Genomic DNA, 18,831 nt, shown 5'->3' on the forward strand with positions numbered 1-18,831 from the left:
GTTGTATTTTTTTAGTATTTTTTAAATTAATACTTTATTTTTTAGCAGTTTTAGGTTTACAGAGAAAATGAGCAGAATGCACACAGTTCCCATATACCTCCCACATCAAGTGTCCATGATTATTAATATTTTACATTACTTTGGCACACTTTTTTGTAATTGAGGAGTCAGTATTATTATTTATTTATTATTATTTTAATTTTAATGTTCATTTGAGAGAGAAAAAAAATGCAAGTGGGGGAGGGGCAGAGAACGAGGGAGACACGGAATCTGAAGCAGGCTCCAGGCTCTGAGCTGTCAGCACAGAGCCCGACGTGGGGCTCAAACCCATGAACTGTGAGATCATGACCTGAGCCAAAGTCGGAGGCTCAACTGAGGCCCCAGGTGCCCCTTAACACTTTATTATTAGGGCTTACTCCTGGTGTTGTACATTCTACAGATTTTCACATATGTGTAATGACCTATAGCTACAATATTATACACTATAGTTTCATTGCCCTGAATATTCCCTATGCTCAACCTATTCACCCACCCCCTCCCTCCCTCCCTGCCTCCCTCCCTCTCTCTCCCACATCCCTGGCAATCACTGATCTTCCTTACTATGTCTATAGTTTTACATGTTCCAGAAATTTATAAAGTTAAAATTACCCTTGAAACTTTATTTACCCCACCATGTTGGTGTGGTGGACAGGGTGTGGGGGACATTTTCCAGACACAGGGGTCCTACTGAGTGTATTCTCCCCCTTGTTGCTGTTAACCCCACATCACCCGGGCCTCCGCCTCCCCAGGGAGTCTCCAAGACATTTGACCCTTTGTGTCCCTGTACTCCTGGAACAACTGTTCCATAGTCTAGGAAACCACAGGGAAAACGTCCCCTGGCTTCAAGGAGTGAGGAGATAGAGTGAAGAGAATGAACACTATGAGAACTGAGGCCCATGCCAGCCCTGCCCGTATTCTAGGTCTCTAGGGCAGAACTGGATCTGAAGCCCATCGACAGGTGCGGAGGCTGGTCCTGGCCTCTTACCCATTCGGCTTTGTTTTCCTGTCCCTCTGTCTGTCTGTCTGCTTATCTGTCTGGACTATTCCTGTCTGTTTGTCTATTACTGGGAAGCTCATTACTACAAGCCCTGACATCGACCCACTCTGTTCCATACTATTATCCATAAACTTGTCTCTTACTCGCAAACTAAAACCAGCAAAACCAAAAACAACAACAACAACCCCCCCCCCACACACACACACAAAAACCAAAACCGAAACCCAAGGTCACCTAGATTTTTTCCTACATTACCTCTAGAAGTTTTATAGCCTTTTCCAATTAGTTTCTTTCACTTAGAAATATACAGTTAAGTTCCCTCATGTCTTTGTGTGGCTTGATAGCTCATTTTTCTTTTATCCCTAAATAAGATTTCATTGTACACATGCACCAGTGTTTGTTGGCCCATTTACCTATTGAACCTCTTGGTTGCTTCCAAGTTTTGAAAATTATAAATAAAGCTTCTCTAATCGTTCAGGAGCAATTTCTTGTATGGATGTGAGTTTTCAACTCCTCTGGAAGCAGAATTGCTAGATCATATGGTAGGAGTATGTTCAATTTTGTGAGAAATTGTAAAATTGGCTTCTAAGGTATTTATACCATTTTGCATCCCCATCCACAATGAGAAAAAGTTCCTTGCTGGGATTTGATGTTTTCGGTGATTTGGATTTTGGCTGTCCTCATAGGTGTTTTAGCTGTTGTAACTTGTATTTCCCTGATGATATCTGGTGTTGAGTGTTTCTCTTCTGCTTTTTTGCCATCTATATTGCTGCTTTGGTGAGGTGTCTGTTCAGATTTTTGTCCCTTTTGTAATTGGGTTGTTTGTTTTCTTATTTTTGAGTTATAAGAGTTTAGTATTTTGGATCTAGGCCTTTATTAGATTTGTATTTTAAAATATTTTCTTCAGTTTTTGTGTTGTCTCTTCATTGTTATAAGGGTGTCCTTAACAGAGGAGAAGTTTTTAAGTGAGGTTCGCCTTACCAATGTTTTCACTCATAGATCATGATACTGGCTTTATAGCTAAGTCATCTCACAACCCAAGACCACATAGAATTTTCTCCTATATAATCTCTTAGTATTTTTATAGTTTGCCAGTGGACATTTAAGTCTGTAAGCCATTTTTTAATTAATTTGGGTAAGATATGGAAGTTCTGTACGTAGGATTGCCTTTTTTGCAATTGGAATAAGTTGTTTTGATATCATGTGTTGAAACTACTAATCCTCCTCATTGAGTTGCCTTTGTTCCTTTATCAAAAATCGGTTGACTATATGTGGCTCTGTGCCCAGGCTGCCTTTTTGGTTCTGTTGATCAATTCATCTGTTCTTTCACCAGTCCACCTTGCCTTGATTACTGTAGCTTTAAAATGTCTTGCAGTCGGGTAGTATCAGTTCTCTGTTTCTTCTTCTCCAATACTGTATTGGTTGTTGTATGTCTTTTGTCTTTCCTTATAAACTTTAAAAGAGTTTGACAGACGCCTCACACTTGCTGAGGTTGTGACTGGGATTTTAATCTATATATCAAGTTGAGAACTTACATCTTGACAGTATTGAGGCTGCCTCATGGAATATCATGCATTTATTTAGACCTTCCATGTTCTTTTCTTTTTTTTTTTTTTTAATTTTATTTTTTCAACGTTTATTTATTTTTGGGACAGAGAGAGACAGAGCATGAACGGGGGAGGGGCAGAGAGAGAGGGAGACACAGAATCGGAAACAGGCTCCAGGCTCTGAGCCATCAGCCCAGAGCCCGACGCGGGGCTCGAACTCACGGACCGCGAGATCGTGACCTGGCTGAAGTCGGACGCTTAACCGACTGCGCCACCCAGGCGCCCCTTCCATGTTCTTTTCATTAGTTTTATAATGCTCTTCATATGAATCATGTACTTTTGTGCTAATATAAATAGTATTGTGTTTTTAATTTCAAATCCAATTGTTCTGGATTTGTGCTGGATTATAAGAAAATCATTGACTTTTGTATATTAACCTTGTATCCTTCAACCTTGCTTTATTATAAATTACTTAGTAGTTTTAGGAGTTTTTTGTTGTTATTGATTCTGTGGGATTTTCTATATAGTCAATCATGTCACTTGCACACAAAGGCATTTTTATTTGTTCATGATCAGTATATCTTTTTTTTTTTCTTATTGCATTAGCTAGAACTTCCAGTACAATGTTGAATGGAAGCAGTGAAGGCACTTGTTTTTGCTTGTTCCCTGATCTTAGCAGGAGAGTGTATAGTTTCTCACCATGAAGAATGGGGTTTTCTCTAGGTTCTTTAAAGATGTTCTTTATCAAGTTGAGGAAGCTTCTTTCCTCTTTCTCGTTTCCTAAGAGTTGTTATCATGAATAGGTATAGGATTTTGTCATCTGCTTCTTGTGCATCTATCAATATTATTATATGATTTTTCTTCTATAACCTGCTGACATAATAGATTACATTAATTGATTTTCCAATGTTTGTCAGCCTAGCATACCTGGAATAAATCTCGCCTAATGTTATTTATGATTTTTTTACACAATACTTGACTCCATTTGCCAATATTTTGGTGAAATTTTTTAATCTATATGAGATCTCGGTGTATAGGTTTTATTTCTAGTGATGTCTTTGCCTGGTTTTGATGTTAGGGTAAAACTGCCCACATAGAATGAATTTGGAAATGTTTCCTTTGCTTCTGTTTTGTGGTTGTGATCGTAGATAATTGGTATAATTTCTTAAATGTGTGGTAGAATTCACCAATGAATCTGTCTGGGCTTGGTGCTTTCTCTTTAAATAATTCATTTCATTTCTTTAATATTATAGGCCTAATCAGATTATCTATCCGTCCTTGTGTGAAATTTGATAAGATATGCCTTTTCAAGGAATTAGTACATTTTATCTAGTTTATCAAATTTGTGGACATAGAGTTGTTAATAATCTTTTCTTATCTTTTTACAGGATCAGTAAAGATAGCTCCCCTTTCATTTCTGATATTTATTCTTGCATCTTCTTTTTCTTGCTTAGGTAGCCTGACTAGAAGTTTTATCACTCTTTTCAAAGAAGCAGCTCAGATGCTTGATTTTAGATCTTTCTTCCTTTCTACTACCTGCATTTAATTCTATAAAATGACCCCGTAAGCACTGTTTCACTGTGTCCCACAAATTTTAATTAATTTTACTTCCATTTTCATTTAGTTTGAAATAATTTTAGGTTTTTTTTCTTGTAATTTCTTCTTTAACCCACGTGTTATTAAGAAGTATGTTGTGTAATCTCCGAGTAGATTTGGGTTTCCCAGCTATTTTCCTGTTACTGTTTTCTAGTTAAACTCCATTGTGATCTGAGATCATATATTGTATGATCTCTATTCTTTTAAATTTACTACAGTGTATTTGATTGCTCAGAATGTCATCAGTCTTTCTGAGTGTTCCCCGTGAATTTTAGAGGAATATGAGTTCTGCTGTTGCTGAAGTATTCTACAAACGTAAAGTTGACTGATACTGCTCAGTTCAGCTATAACCTTACTGATTTGTTGCCTCTTGATCTGATTGCTGATAGAGGGATGTTGAAGTCTCCAACTGTATGAGTGGATTAATCTTTTTCTCCTTGTAGTTCTTCCAGTTTTTGCCTCAGGTATTTGATGTGCTATTAGCTGCATACACATTTAGGACTGTTATGTCTTCTTAGAGATTTGTCCACTGTCTTCGTTATGTTATACCCTGTTTCTCCCTGATAATTTTCCTTTCTCTGAATTTGCTCTGTCCAAAGTTAAGATAGGTTTTCCAGCTTTGTTTTCATTAATATTAGCATGGTGTATCTTTATCCCTTTACTTTTCATCTATCTGTGCCTTGATACCTGGGTTTCTTATAGAAAACATATAGTTGGGTCTTTTTTTTTAATTCACTATAGCAATCCCTTTTAATTGGTATATTTAGAAAACTAACATTTAAAGTGATTATTCACACTTGGCTTAATATCTAGCGTATTTGTTTCTCTTTTATACTGGGAGTTGTTGTTCTTTCTTTTCTTTCCTTTGCCTCTTTTCTTTTCTTTTCTTTTCTTTTCTTTTCTTTTTTTTTTCTTTCTTTCTCATGCTCCACTCTGTTTTGCTTTTGTCTTAATTGAGCATTTTATACGATTCCTTTTTTTTTCTCTTTTCATAGCATATCTGTTATACTTTTTAACTTTTTTTTAATTTTTGGCCCATGAGTTTGCAGTATGCATTTACCCTTGTACATCTAGGTCCACTTTCAAATAGCACTATGCCACTTTATAGGTAGTGTAAGTACATTATAAACAATATTCTCAAGTCCTCCTTTCCATCTCCTGGATATGCTGCCATTCATTTATTTCACTTATGCCAAAACTAAAATCACTGAATACAATATTGCTATTATTATTTTGAACAAACTCTTACTTATTAGATCAATTAATAATAAAAAAAACTATTTTATTAACTTCATATATTCCTCTCTAACATCCTTCTTTATGTAGATCTGATTTTCTGACTGATATCATTTTCCTCCTCTCTAAAGAATTTATTTTAACTTCACTTGCAAGGCAAGTGTACTAATGAAAAATTGCTTTAACTCATGTTTGAGAAAAATTTTAGTTCTTCTTTATTTTGACAAATAATTTTATTGGATAGAGAATCTAATTTGGAGTCTTTCTCTCTCTCTCTCTCTCTCTCTCTCTCTCTCTCTCTCTCTCTCTCTTTCAGTGTTTTAAATATTTTATTCCACTGTCTTTTTGTCTGCATGGCTCTAAAGAGAATTTGATGTAATTCTTATCCTTGCTTCTCTATAAGTAAGGTATTCCCCCACAACCTGGCTTCTTTCAAGATTTTCACTTTTGTCTTTGATATCTGCAGTTTTAATATCATATGACCAGGTGTAGACAAATATTTGGTGTTCAGAGATCTTCCAGGATCTATGGTTTGGGATTTGTTATTAATTTTGGGAAAGCATCATTCATTATCACTTGAAATATTTCTTCTTTTCTTTCTCTTTCTTCTCCTTTTGATATTTACATTATGCATATTATACCTTTTGTAACCATTCCACAGTTCTTAGATATTCTGTTCCATTTTTTTCAGTCTTTTTTTTTTTCTTTGCATTTCAGATTTGGTGGTTTCTCTTGACCTATCTTCAAGCTTACTGATTCTTTCCCGTGTGCAGTCTATTGATGAACCCATCAAAAGCATGCTTAATTTCTTTTAGTGTTTTTATTTATTTCCACTATTTCCTTTTGATTGTTTCTTAGAGTTTCCATCTCTGTTTATACTATCCATCTATTTTTGCCTACTGTCTACTTTTTCCATTAGAGCCCTTATCTTATTAATGATACTTGTATTACTTCCCTGCTTGATAATTCCCATGTCTTTAGTATATCTAAACCAGTTTCTGATGCTTGCTCTGTCTCTTCAAACTGTGTTTTTTGTCTTTTTTGACAGACTGCCATGATGTACTGGGTAGAAGGAATTAGGCCTTTTATGTGAGGTTTTATGTGTATCTGGCTAGAGGTTAGGATATGTTTACTCTCTGTTGTAACTGTAGATGTCAGTTATAATTTCCTCTGTTGTCTTTCTTTTTGTCTTCCCTGTTATCTTGGGGTTCCCAGAGAGATTTATTTCTAAACAAGGCCTTCAGTGTGCTATTATTTCATTGTATTTCCCTGTTCTTACACAGAAGCCCTCCTCATGTGTTGGTAAGTTTGGAGCCTATGATTAGGTCTCAGTGAGTCCTTTAGTATCTGTGGGTTGTATCCTTCACAATTGCTTTTCCAGTTTTTGGTTTGTTTGTTTGTTTGTTTGTTTGTTTGTTTGTGTTTCCACTCCTGATGTAAGACAGGAAGGGTAGACGTGGCTGGAATTTCTCTTTCCCCACCTGGAAAGGTACCAGGAGTTGGAATTAGGTATTTTCTTTTCTCCAGTGAGGTTGTTTTCTTTAAGTAGTTTGTCTTAAGGGCAAGTCTTGCCAGGAAGAACAGAATGCTTTGTGTATATTTCAAAATGGCTACTTTTCCTCTTTATTTGCCAAAATTTTCTCTGATTTTCAACGTGAGAGACTGGTGGGGCTCCTAGAAGTCAAATTCACAAAAGTGTGGGATCCCTTCAAGAATGTTTGACTTTGAAACTTATCCATAGTGACAAGTCCAGCAATGCATCAATTTCAATCCAGGTTCTCCTACCCTACTACTGGTTCCCACAGGAGTTTCTTTGCCTGGGCTTCTGCCCTGGTAAGTTGTGATTCTTTGTGTCTGCCTATTTTTCTCCCCAAATTGGGGGCAGTGGTCATGATTACTCTGTGACAATAATTATCGGATGGATCTAAGAACAATTGTTGGTTTTCAGCTCAGCCTTTTCCTTGTTGCGAAGACTGGAATGATGATTTCTAATCTCCTTACATGCTATATGGAGGACTGTAAGTCTGTGCTGTGTACGACTAATGAATTGCTTAATATCTCTCTACAACTCGAATCCAGATTTGTAGAGGGCAGTCAATAGGCCCACATGTGTAGTAGGGTTCACATAACATAATGTATGTGAATGTACTAAATTCTCATTAATATGGATTATTTCTATCTTTAATTAAATGAGTTTATAGCCTCTAACTTCTTTTTGAGGCAAATTTCTTCTTTCATTGCTTTTGATTTTTTCTTTCTTCTATTATATAAATTAAAGTGTTTGCAAATGAATCAAGAGAAACTGCACTGATATGGATTAAGTGTAGCTCAGTTCACTGCTTTGTGCTATCAGTGGTGATTAATGAACAGACATCTAGCAGAATAGCTGGGAATTACTGGGACCATGTATAGGCAAGGTTTCATCTTACTGATGCATTTCATGCACTAATTTCAATAAGATAAATATATAGTGAAATAGATAAATTGTTTGTAATATCCAGAAGTGTCCATTAAGAGAGTTTAAGTCAGCATCAGCCTACCTTCTGTGTTGTAGGCCCTTAGAGATTGTGACTGGCTTCAGGAGAGGAACTTCAGAAAAATCTACTATTCAGACTCTTCCAATTTTTTTTACCTGGAAAACCTACATACTCGGACATTATCGAAATAGCTTCTCTCTCATTTCCGTACTGTCCTGTAATTTAATTATTAACACTCATATTTTCTATTACGTCTTTATATCTGTTGATATTTTCCTCCAAAGGTATGCTTGTCCTAAATAAATGTTGAGGAGTTTCCTCCTCAAAAAACTTAACATAAATTTAATTGGATATTATTATAATATTTGTATGTATATGACACATAATTCTATTCCGCATTTTGATTTAGCAAGTTCTCTTCAAGTTTTCCCTGCCGTGTATCATAAATAGTTTCAGTTATGACATCATCTTTGAATATAATATAATCTTGATTATAATGTCTGAACATAATATGCTTCTATATTTCTTTGAATCCATTTTGTTTTCTGATAAAAATCATGATAAAATGTTTTATAACGTATAATGTTGACTACTACGATATCAATGGGTAAGCATCCAACCAAAATTTAGAATATCAAAATAGAAGTAGCCAAATTATTTGTCCAGTTGCAGATTTGAGAAGCTATTTCAAATAGTAAGTTATTATTGCAACCTAAATTGTTTTTCAGTAAAACATGTGTAATAAAATATAAAATTAGGAACAAATTAAACTATTTTTCAAGGATATTAGCCATTCTACTTTTTCAAAGAAGTAAGTGTTTAAAAAAAATTTTAAGTTTATTTATTTAGAAAGAGTGTGTGCATGTGCATGCACACTAGTGGTTCAGGAGCACAGAGAGAGAGGGTGAGAGAGATCCCAAGCAGTCGCTGAGCTGATCAGAGCCCGATATGGGGCTCGATCTCAGGAACCATGAAACCATGACCTGAACCGAAATCGAGAGTTGGACACTTAACTGACTGAGCCATGCAGGTGCCCCTAAAACGTTTTTTAAACATAATTATTTTGCTGATGGTTATCACAAAAATTTTTCTGGACAGTGAACATTATTTTCATTGAAAGAAATACATAATGTTATCCTTTTGTGGGTTTCTCATTGGCCATATTAAAAAAAATCACTATCTGGAATCTTTACACGATCCTCTTACTTTTACCATTGGCCATTGTGGCTACAGAAACACTGGACATAACATGCAATTATTCAATTTAATAATACGTGTTACGATTGAAACAGCCCATGAGATTGTCAAAAAGTTTCGCTGGCATTAAATAATGAATTGGTGAAATTGCTCAGAATTAATGTGGACTGTACTAGGGTGAAATAATGAGATGACATGGGTTGAAGTTTATTGGAGAGTTGATAGGCTTGATGGGGCACAGGGGGAGGGAGAACAGGCAGGGATGTGGTGGTGGATTTGGGAGAAGCAGAGTAAAAGAAGGATGGAGGAAATGGAATTTGGCATGAGCATGTAAGATCAACTGAAGATTAAGAAGACTGAAAGCAGAGAGAAAAATGAGGTGAAAAACAATAAAAATAGATACATTAATAAAATACATTTATACTAGGGTTTTGAAAAACAGGAAGTATTGGGTTTTATTTTCATGTAATTTGATTTTCTAAATTGGTTTTTCCAGAAAAAAAGAGTTATAAAATAAATAAAATAAAACCATCCCCTTTTAAATCTTTGTGATGTAACCTAGGATTTATGAAGAAAAAAAAGAGAGAGAGAGACTGAGACAGTTCAATTTAGGTTGATTTTGTAAAGTTGTCCTGTTATTATATTGAATTGGAAGCTTCTTACCTTTTTAATTCTTTTTAAAAATTTTAATTTAATTTTAGAAATAGGTACCCACCAGATCCTTGAACTGAATGCTCTTTGGGATGAGTGTTTGCTTATGTGTGAGATGGGAAACACTCAAATGACCCAAATTCCTTTCATATTGACTCAGCTTATTTCGCTTATTGAGGAATCAATATAAAAAGTGATTTTTGCTAGAAAATGTCTGCTTTTCCACATTGTTGATGTTAGATCTCACTTTTCATGTTTCCTAACCTTGGGCAATTTTTTCTGTTTTTCTTTGTCTATGATCATCTTGATGTATTTTTTATTGTTTTAGCTTCCATTAAGAGGTGGATTTTTTTTTAAACTTAAATCTGAGTTGGTTAACATATAGTGTTATAATGATTTCAGGAATAGAATTTAGTGATTCATCACTTACATGTAACACCATTGCTCATCCCAGCAAATGCCCTCCTTAATGCCCATCTCCCTTTTAGCCCATCCCCCCACCCAACACCTCACCAGCAGCCCTCAATTTGTTCTCTGTATTTTAGAGTCCCTTAAGGTCTGTCTCCCTCTCTGTTTTTATTTTATTTTTGCTTCCCTTCCTCTATGTTCATATGTTTTGTTTCTTAAATTCCACATATGAGTGAAATCATATGATATTTGTCTTTTTCTGACTTATTTTGCTTAGCATAATATACTTTGGCTCATCCATGTCATTGCAAATGGCAAGATTTCATTCTTTCAGATTACTGACTAATATTACATTGTGTGTATGTGTGTGTGTGTGTGTGTGTATATATATATATATATATATATATATATATATATATATATATAGCACATTTTCTTTATCCATTCATCAGTCGATGAACATTTGGGCTCTTTCCATACTTTGGCTATTGTCCAGTAGTGCTGCTATAAATATCAGGGTGCGTGTGCCCCTTCGAATCAGCATTTTTGTATCCTTTGGATAAATATCTATGGATTTTAGACTTAGAGTTTTTGTAATAGTGAACATTATCAGCGTGCTAATTTCTGACTCTAGATTATTTAGTGGCTCTTGGGAATATTTGTGGAATGCCAGTATTAACATTACATGCAACAGAATGAGTGGTATCATTTTTTCCTGGTAGTATAAAATTTGGATAAACTTTTATAGGATAAATTATCTTTAGATAAATTTTGATCTTAAGAGAGAAAGTAAGACTTTTTTAGTAGGGAGGAATGTCATTGGACAAAAACACCATTGCGATAGAAGAAAATTACTGTCCATGGGTTTTCTCTCCTCTGGGTCATATTTTTTCCCCTGTAAAAGAAAGAGTTGTGTAAGTGATTATTAAATTATATTACAAACTATAATATATATAACTATCATTTCTAGGGAAATGATAACTGAAAGTTAGGTACAAAAAGGTAATACAGAAAAATATGTTTACAACCTTACTTGTTTTGGTTGTTTTTTAAAATACAGAGTTTTTTGAAGAGCACTAGGAAGTGGCATTTTTTGTTTTGTTTTGAATTGTTTTTACAGTTTAAAAAGATTATTGGGACTTGGCATGGTGGTTGGTTTTAAAGCTAACTTTATTGCTATTTCACTTTTTATTTGTTAAATATGTTAGTCCTTGCACTTAAAAAGAAAAGGTCTTAGATACTGATGTTAGTTAATTCAGGAAGATTTCCTGTTTGTGAAAATAATATGTTCTGCACATTGTTTTGGCTTCTGAAATACATATGTATATGTACATACATAGGTACATATATATAAATATGTATACGATCATGTTCACTTACTGTAAGCGTTCTCTTCTTTTAAAACAACCTCAGTGAAACATGGACGAAGTCCTTTAGCAATGAGAAATTCTACTTTAATATTTTCTCCAGCTCTTATAGATTCTTAAGATAGTTTAGGTTTTGGCCATACCTAATATGATACCCGGAAATTGACATGACAACACCAAACCAAACAAAGATCTAACAATTTAAAGAAAACACAACTCACTTTGTAATCCCCTTATGTACAGATAGAAATATCATAGTCAAGGTGTTGTGTTGTCACGTTGCCAGACTCCATTCTTTCATTAAACCAGGATGCCATATATTTACAACATGCAAACCATAAAGAGTTGCCTTTTCTTTTCTTTCTTTTTTTTTTCCATCCCATTATTAGGTATATACCATTGAGGAATCTGGGCTGAACATCCTGGTGTGGTCAGTGATTGGAAATAAAAGAACTGGTTGGATGTATGGATATGTACCGCTCTCTAGTAACAGTGCATTTAAAGTGGCATTTGAAGCTGATTTGGCTGGAAGTGAAGACGTTTTTGTAGCCCTTGATGACATCTCTTTCACCCCAGAATGTGTCTTTGGCGGTGAGTAATTTCGTCAGTAGATGGGATGTGCAAGTGTTGTTTTTACTATCTAAAAATAGAGGAACTGGGAATTCCTGATGAATAACATTTGTGTCCAGGTACAGTACCATTCGTCCGTTGAAGGAAGAACAAAATATGTTGTAGGAGGTAAAGTTTTTCTGACAGTGGGCTTAACCATAAAGTTTTCATGTCCTCTAGGCAACCACATTTCTTCAATTACAGTTCTTTAAGAGACATAGAGGAAAGTTAATTCTATTAAAAGAGTATTATTGTCTGCTTTCTTTATTTCTGAAGGTTCGCAATAGTATACAAGGTAAAGATTCTTCTGGTCACCCATCGTCTTCCAAACCATCTTTTCCATCCACATTCACTTTCCCTCATTCTCTAGGCTATTTCCCTTCTCTTCAGTGTTTCTACTGTACAATCTAGAATTCTAGAATTCTTTATTGCATAAAGAATCCTAGAATCTTGTCAGTAACTCTTTTTGTAAGAAATCATTCCCTGAACTGAAATCTGAATTTCTGCTGTTTACGACGCTCCCACTGAAGTAGCCATATGTTCTTTATAAAGTCTTCAGATTTTCAAAGTTAAATAATAGGGTTATTGCCTTTATGGCTATGCTATGCCTCTTTCAAAATTTTATTTTTATAGAACTATTTAATAGTTTCTTCTTTTGAGGATCCCTGGCTGGCTCAGTCAGTAGAGCATCCAACTCTTGATCTTGGGGTTGTAAGTTTGGGCCCCAATTGAGTGTAGAGATTAGTTTAAAAAATAAAAATTTTTAAAAATTTAAAAACGTAAAAACGTTTCTTCTTTTTAAGGCCACAGATATGGGTTCTTATCCTTCTAATGGTTCTTCTCTGGAACCTAAATCCTGGGCAATTTCACCTTCCAGGTTATTCAGCCTATGTGAAATATTAACCTTCTCAATTCTAGTCACCTTCATAAGTCTTCCTCCTCCATAACCAGCTCCCACACTTACATCCTGGGTCCTATCATCCCATCTGAAATTTTAGGGCTGAAAATCTCATCTGATCATTATATCCTCTACTTCCTGATTACTCTTCCTAAACCTGTTTTCCAGCATAATAAGAAAAAATATAATCCCAGATTCTCAATACTTCCTGCTTCCCGCCCCCCCAATAAAACAGCTTCTTCATGCTTTTCCCGCTAATAATCCCAGATCTAATGATCCAACATCTCAATTCCACTGTCAGTCAGCACTTTGAATTATCTTATGTCCATTTTTTTAGAGATAAATTTGGGTTCTAATTATGTGCCAGGCATTGTGCTGACTACTTTGCATGTATTAACACATTTATTTATCAGACCAACTCTGTAGAATAAATACAAGTATCTATGCCATTCTCAGTCATAATGACCTTACCAGTCTTCAAAACTGGGTTACTATAACCCTTTGTTTTTTCCAGGCTGCTGCTAGTCATGCTGTTGAGGCCATTAAAAATGTTGGTTTATCACCTTAGCTGGGCAGTCCAGGGTCCCGCACACATCTTTTTCCCATTCCTGGCACTGCTTTTCTACAACAGTTCTCAAATCTCCCAGCTGCTCCCTTGAACTTTGTTCACTCTGCCAATGTTCCCGTATCCTTTGAATAGAAAATAACTGCCGTTTGTAACAAACTCCCTTAAACCTCTTTTCCACCTGCAAATGTGCCTGTATCCACAACCACACTCTTTGTTGTCACCATGTGTCTGAGGGAAAAAACAAAAACAAACTTCTGTCTTTCCAACAGTAAATGTTCTTGGTCATTTCTATTCTTAGCTTCTCCCAGTCACCATTCCATTGAAGCCTTCTCTGTCCTTCCTTCCGTTTCTTTCCTTCCCCTACTTATTCTTAGCTCTTGTCACACACATGCAAACATGCATTTATGTACATACACATACATGCGTTATCACTTCCAACTAATTTTGAGCTCCTCAAGAGCAGGAGAAACATGTCTGTTTCATCTCCAGAACCCATCACAAGGTGTAGGAAACATGGGCTGAAACGTCAGTATTCTAAATAATCACAGTAATGGTTATAACTGATCGTATGAGCAGGATCTCTAACATTTGCGTCAGTATAATTGGGTCGTTGCCTACTATATTACAGAACAGATTATACTTTCAAGGGTAGTTAAAAAAAGAAACAGTAAGACGTTTGGCATTAAACCACAAGTTGTCTTCTTTCTGTACGTTTCTGTAAAAGAAGTGCCTCCACCAACCCCCCCACCCCGTCCCCATCCAAAATCCAGAATCTCTAGGCATAGTTTTTACAACAGTGCTTCATGGTTGGTTCAAGCAGATGTTTTTAGAAAATGCTGCATTAAACCAATGTTTCTCAAATGGGGGTATGTGGAACCCCACAGTGACATGCCAGGGAGCATGCAACACCACCAAATAAACAGTTGCAACCTCATTGGATCTACTTGAAGGTATGGAGAGAGTAGTTACCTAAAGTGTTATATCTGACATTTGGAGCAAACATGTATTGAGTGGTGGAGAGGTGACAAATGGACTAAAATATTGGAGACATGAGTCTAAATCATGCCTAAATGTATAATTTTGAGAAAATCATTTTAGCTCTTGAGACCATGTTTTATCATCCGGAAAATGAAGTAGATGATCTCTTAAGTCCCCTCCAAACCTGCCATTTTATGATCAGGACTGGATTTGTACAAGAGGATCAGGAAAGCAGAAGGAATGCATAGAGAATGACCAAGAGAGAGAGAGAGTCCAGGGAGAAGGAGGAGGGGTGCAGTCAAGGAGGTTTCAGGGGTTAGGGCCGGCAGGTGAAAGCAGAGGTGTCATTGTAGTCAGAGAAGACTCATCACTGCACAGTGTGTTGTGAACTTGAGCAGGCCTGCCCTTTATTGAGTCAGTGTTTGTTGAGAATGTGCTGTGTGCTGTCCTGGATTGGGGTTGGAAGGGAAGATAAGAATATAAGTTTTTTTGTTTTGGTGTGTGTGTGTGTGTGTGTGTGTGTGTGTGTGTGTGTTTGTGTTTACCCCTGCATTCCCTTACTCTAAACACACCTCAAGCAGCAAATTCTATAGATTTTGCCTTCTTCCCGTGCCCCACCCCCTGCTTCCATTTTACTGCCCAAACTCTAGTTCAAGGCATCCTTATTATTCACAGGAATCTCCATAATGGCTGCATAACTGATTTACCTAATTTACTGTCACTTATACTGCTACCAAATTCATCTTCTAGCACCTATTATAAAGTAAGTTCCAGAAAAGTAGACCTTACATCTTTCTTATTCAGCACATCAAAAATATTTTTTTTTTATTACAAGCCACACAATCTGACTGGGGCTAACTTAAGTAGAAGCTAAGTTTATTGGAAGGATTTTGGATAGTTCCAAAATTAAATGTAATACTGAAAATCTAACACAGAAAAATGAGAGGGAAGCAAGTAAGATGAACTAAATCAGAGGGTAAAACTGGCTAATTCCACTGTCTTTGAAGACTTGTTTAGGAAGTTGGTCTATCTACTCCCCTGCCATGCACACTATGAACAATCTCTAATGGTCCCTGTGTCACTCCATCATAATTAAAAGAGCTGGTTGGAAGCATAGCATTGACCAAGCCCATACTTAGAGTCCCCTAAAAGTTATACTCTTTCATATCTAATCTCCACATCATTCATGTCTGCATGATGGCCATTCCTCTTCTTCTTTTAATCATAATCAAGCTTGGATAGTCTGCAGTGTATGGACCAAATTATAAAGCTGACCAGGAATAATAAATTATCTGTCTATACTTCAATGTAGAGAGAAGAAATAAAAGGGAAACTAATCAAAATATACAAATTCATACAAGTTATAAAGAAGAAGAAAAATCCATAGCGGCTCTCAATTGCATACTCAATGTATTTCTTATCCTTTAGTACAACTCTTGTCTTATCTGTCTCTGTCCATAAAATAATCCCTTAAAGTAGGACCTCCTGCTTCTATTCAGCTGTGCCCCATATTCTCTCACTTCCATGATTTTAGTCCTACCACTTCTCTGGCTGGGAATGCCCTGCCCTTTACCTCCTCTTGTATAAATGCTTTTCCACTTTCAAGGGCAGATCAAAGCCACCTTTTGTCATGAATTTATCCTTAATACTCCCCACAGGAAGCCAGCTCCTTTTGCAGATTCTCTTAACTTGAACTTTGCAGCTCTCCTCTAATATATCTTACATGGTATTTTGTGATATGCATAGCTTATTTTCTGTCATTTTTGGGGTCCTCTATGTTGAAAAATCCCCACTGCCATTATCCTGTCATTGTTGCTGTTGTTGGTGGTGGTGGTGGTGGTGGTGGTGGTGTGTGTATGTGTTTTAATTCTAGTGACAATGAGTGATCTTTAACTTTTAGGTTGCTGGAGAAAAATATAAAATAAATTTAAATCAGTATATGATACAGAGTAGACATTCATTTTATATCAGAAGTGGTAGAGCAATTGCAGAGAAATTACTTAAAACATTTTAATGTATGGTTCATTCTTATAATTTTGATTCATTTAGTGATCATGGGTCTAATTTTAAAATTAATAGTGATTAATGTACAGAAAGCTGAAAGAAAATGAAAATCAGTCAACCCCAGTTCACTTACTGGCTTTTGGATATTGTTAGCCTTTATATCTATTATTCTGGGCCATGAAGTCCTCATAGTTTATCAAAGGATGGGATAATTCCTTTTTACTCTGGGAAGGACATTACATTTAAAGGAACACACACACACACACACACACACACACACACACACACACACACAACACAAGAACCAGAAAATGGCACTAAAAGCTAATACCAAGCAGGCTTATGGGAGCAAGACCCGGATTCCCCCTTCACTACATTTGGGGAAACTTGAATATTATACTATGCAATGGTTCTTGCTTGATTTCCTGCTGATCGTCAGGCTGGAAGGAATGTTTTAAATTAGGGGGAAGAAATCCAAATGAAAACCATAGAAAAATCAGTCCCAATATGAACCATACTCCATTAGCCTGTATTTGATAAGTGCCTTATACTGAACCTGAAGATAAACCACAAGTTACTGTTCTAACTCTCTGTCTTAAAGATTAATGCTTTCATGTGAACACTGATGTTGTCATATAAACATATTTATTTATGATCATATAAACATATGCATCTATGTATGACATATAAATGTATACATAATATTTAATGTATAAGTTTTATATATACTTTATATATGTGTGTTATATATATGTGTGTTTTATATATATATATAATCATGGTGTGGTGATTTAGTAATTTCTCTATCATATGGAAACAATAATCAATTCCTAAATTCCTACTCATTTTTGGAAATTATCATAACCTTTGCTAAATCCTTTCTTTTCACTCAGAAATACTCAGCAGGCCAACTGTTTTACCAGGCCAAGTGTGTCTGAGAGATTTTGGGAGCTTTTCATTGCCAAGGTCAATTTGGCTCTGTTTTGTTCTCTTGGGCTATTAGAGTCTACTTTTATTATGGTTTTCCTGATTCCCTGGAACACATATGTTGTTATCTGGAAAATATCCAGACTTTATGAAAACAAGTGTGTTTGTTTGTTGCCTAAGAAATTGAATAAGAAAGTGACACTGCTTCACTAAAAAATCTGTTTTAAGAAGTTTTTTTAAATTAAAAATCAGGTGACTTCAACAATTCTGATAACAGTTTTTCTGATAACATCTTACTGCCATGTGAGAACATTTTACCCAGAAAGAACTGGTCACTCTTTGTGGAAACAGTTGGAAATAGGAAAAATAGAAAACAAAAAAATAAAACACACAACTTTCTTGGTTTAACAAAGAATAAATGGGTTTATATGTATGAGTTATTTTCGCTAATATAAACTTAAAATGGAAAACATGAAGTTAGAGAAATAACCAGGTTTTGGTAAAAACAGGTCTAAAGAAATGGTGGGCTAGATTTTTTATGCCAGATGGAGCACATGATTAATCAATTAGGAAATCAGTCCAAGTTCTAAAATATACTGACCTTGCTTTTTTGCCCCTTCTGGTCTTTTTGATTGTAATATAATTAACATAATGTTAGTCATGCCTTCTGTAGAATCGCACATGGGACAAGATAATCCAATATATTTTAAAGTAATCACTTTTTTTTTAGATTTTATTTTTAAGTAATCTCTACACCCAATGGGTGTCTCAAATTCACAACCCCAACATCAAGAGTCACATGCTCCGCGGACCGAGCCAGCCAGGAGCCCCTAGGAATCACTTTTAATCATTTTATCAGAAAGGCAAAAATTAGTCTTAAAAATTATGTGTTTTTTAAGTAATGGTAATTCAACACTACAAACTTTAGGTAAAGCTACTTATTAATATTTCTCAAAAGTTAATACTGATTCAATTAAATAGCTATGTTTATCTCTGTCTTTAGTGCCAGTGCCCTATTAATGGAAGTTGTGGTATCACAACCGCTTTCTCTGGTTGGCTCATAGAAGTGGTCAAGATACTACAACTGAGAGGTCTCTGAAAGACCATGTAGAATTATATTTGACTCCTGAGTGGTCTTCTCTACCACCAGCCATCATCTCTCTCTTCTTTGACCTTCCCGAGACATGTACAGCAGCTATTTCCAAAGCGTGCGTGAAATTGAACAATATTCCCTCACAGATTGCTTAAAACTCTTTATAGATGTCCTTCAGTTGTATATGGAGTGTGATGGAGAGAGAGCTTCCCACTCTCCATCTCAAGCCTTCTACACTT

General features: G+C 35.7%; 1 protein-coding gene across 1 annotated transcript in view; it reads left to right on the top strand.

The window, feature by feature from the left end:
* Nucleotides 1–18,831, top strand: part of MALRD1 (MAM and LDL receptor class A domain containing 1) — a 772,911-nt gene that overhangs the window by 591,825 nt on the left and 162,255 nt on the right. Inside the window, 1 exon segment of the mRNA XM_045462674.1 lies at nucleotides 11,905–12,106. Coding sequence (XP_045318630.1) covers nucleotides 11,905–12,106 — 202 coding nt within the window.

The sequence above is a fragment of the Leopardus geoffroyi genome, chromosome B4, assembly GCF_018350155.1.
Source record: "Leopardus geoffroyi isolate Oge1 chromosome B4, O.geoffroyi_Oge1_pat1.0, whole genome shotgun sequence".
Classification (NCBI taxonomy): Eukaryota; Metazoa; Chordata; class Mammalia; order Carnivora; family Felidae; genus Leopardus; species Leopardus geoffroyi.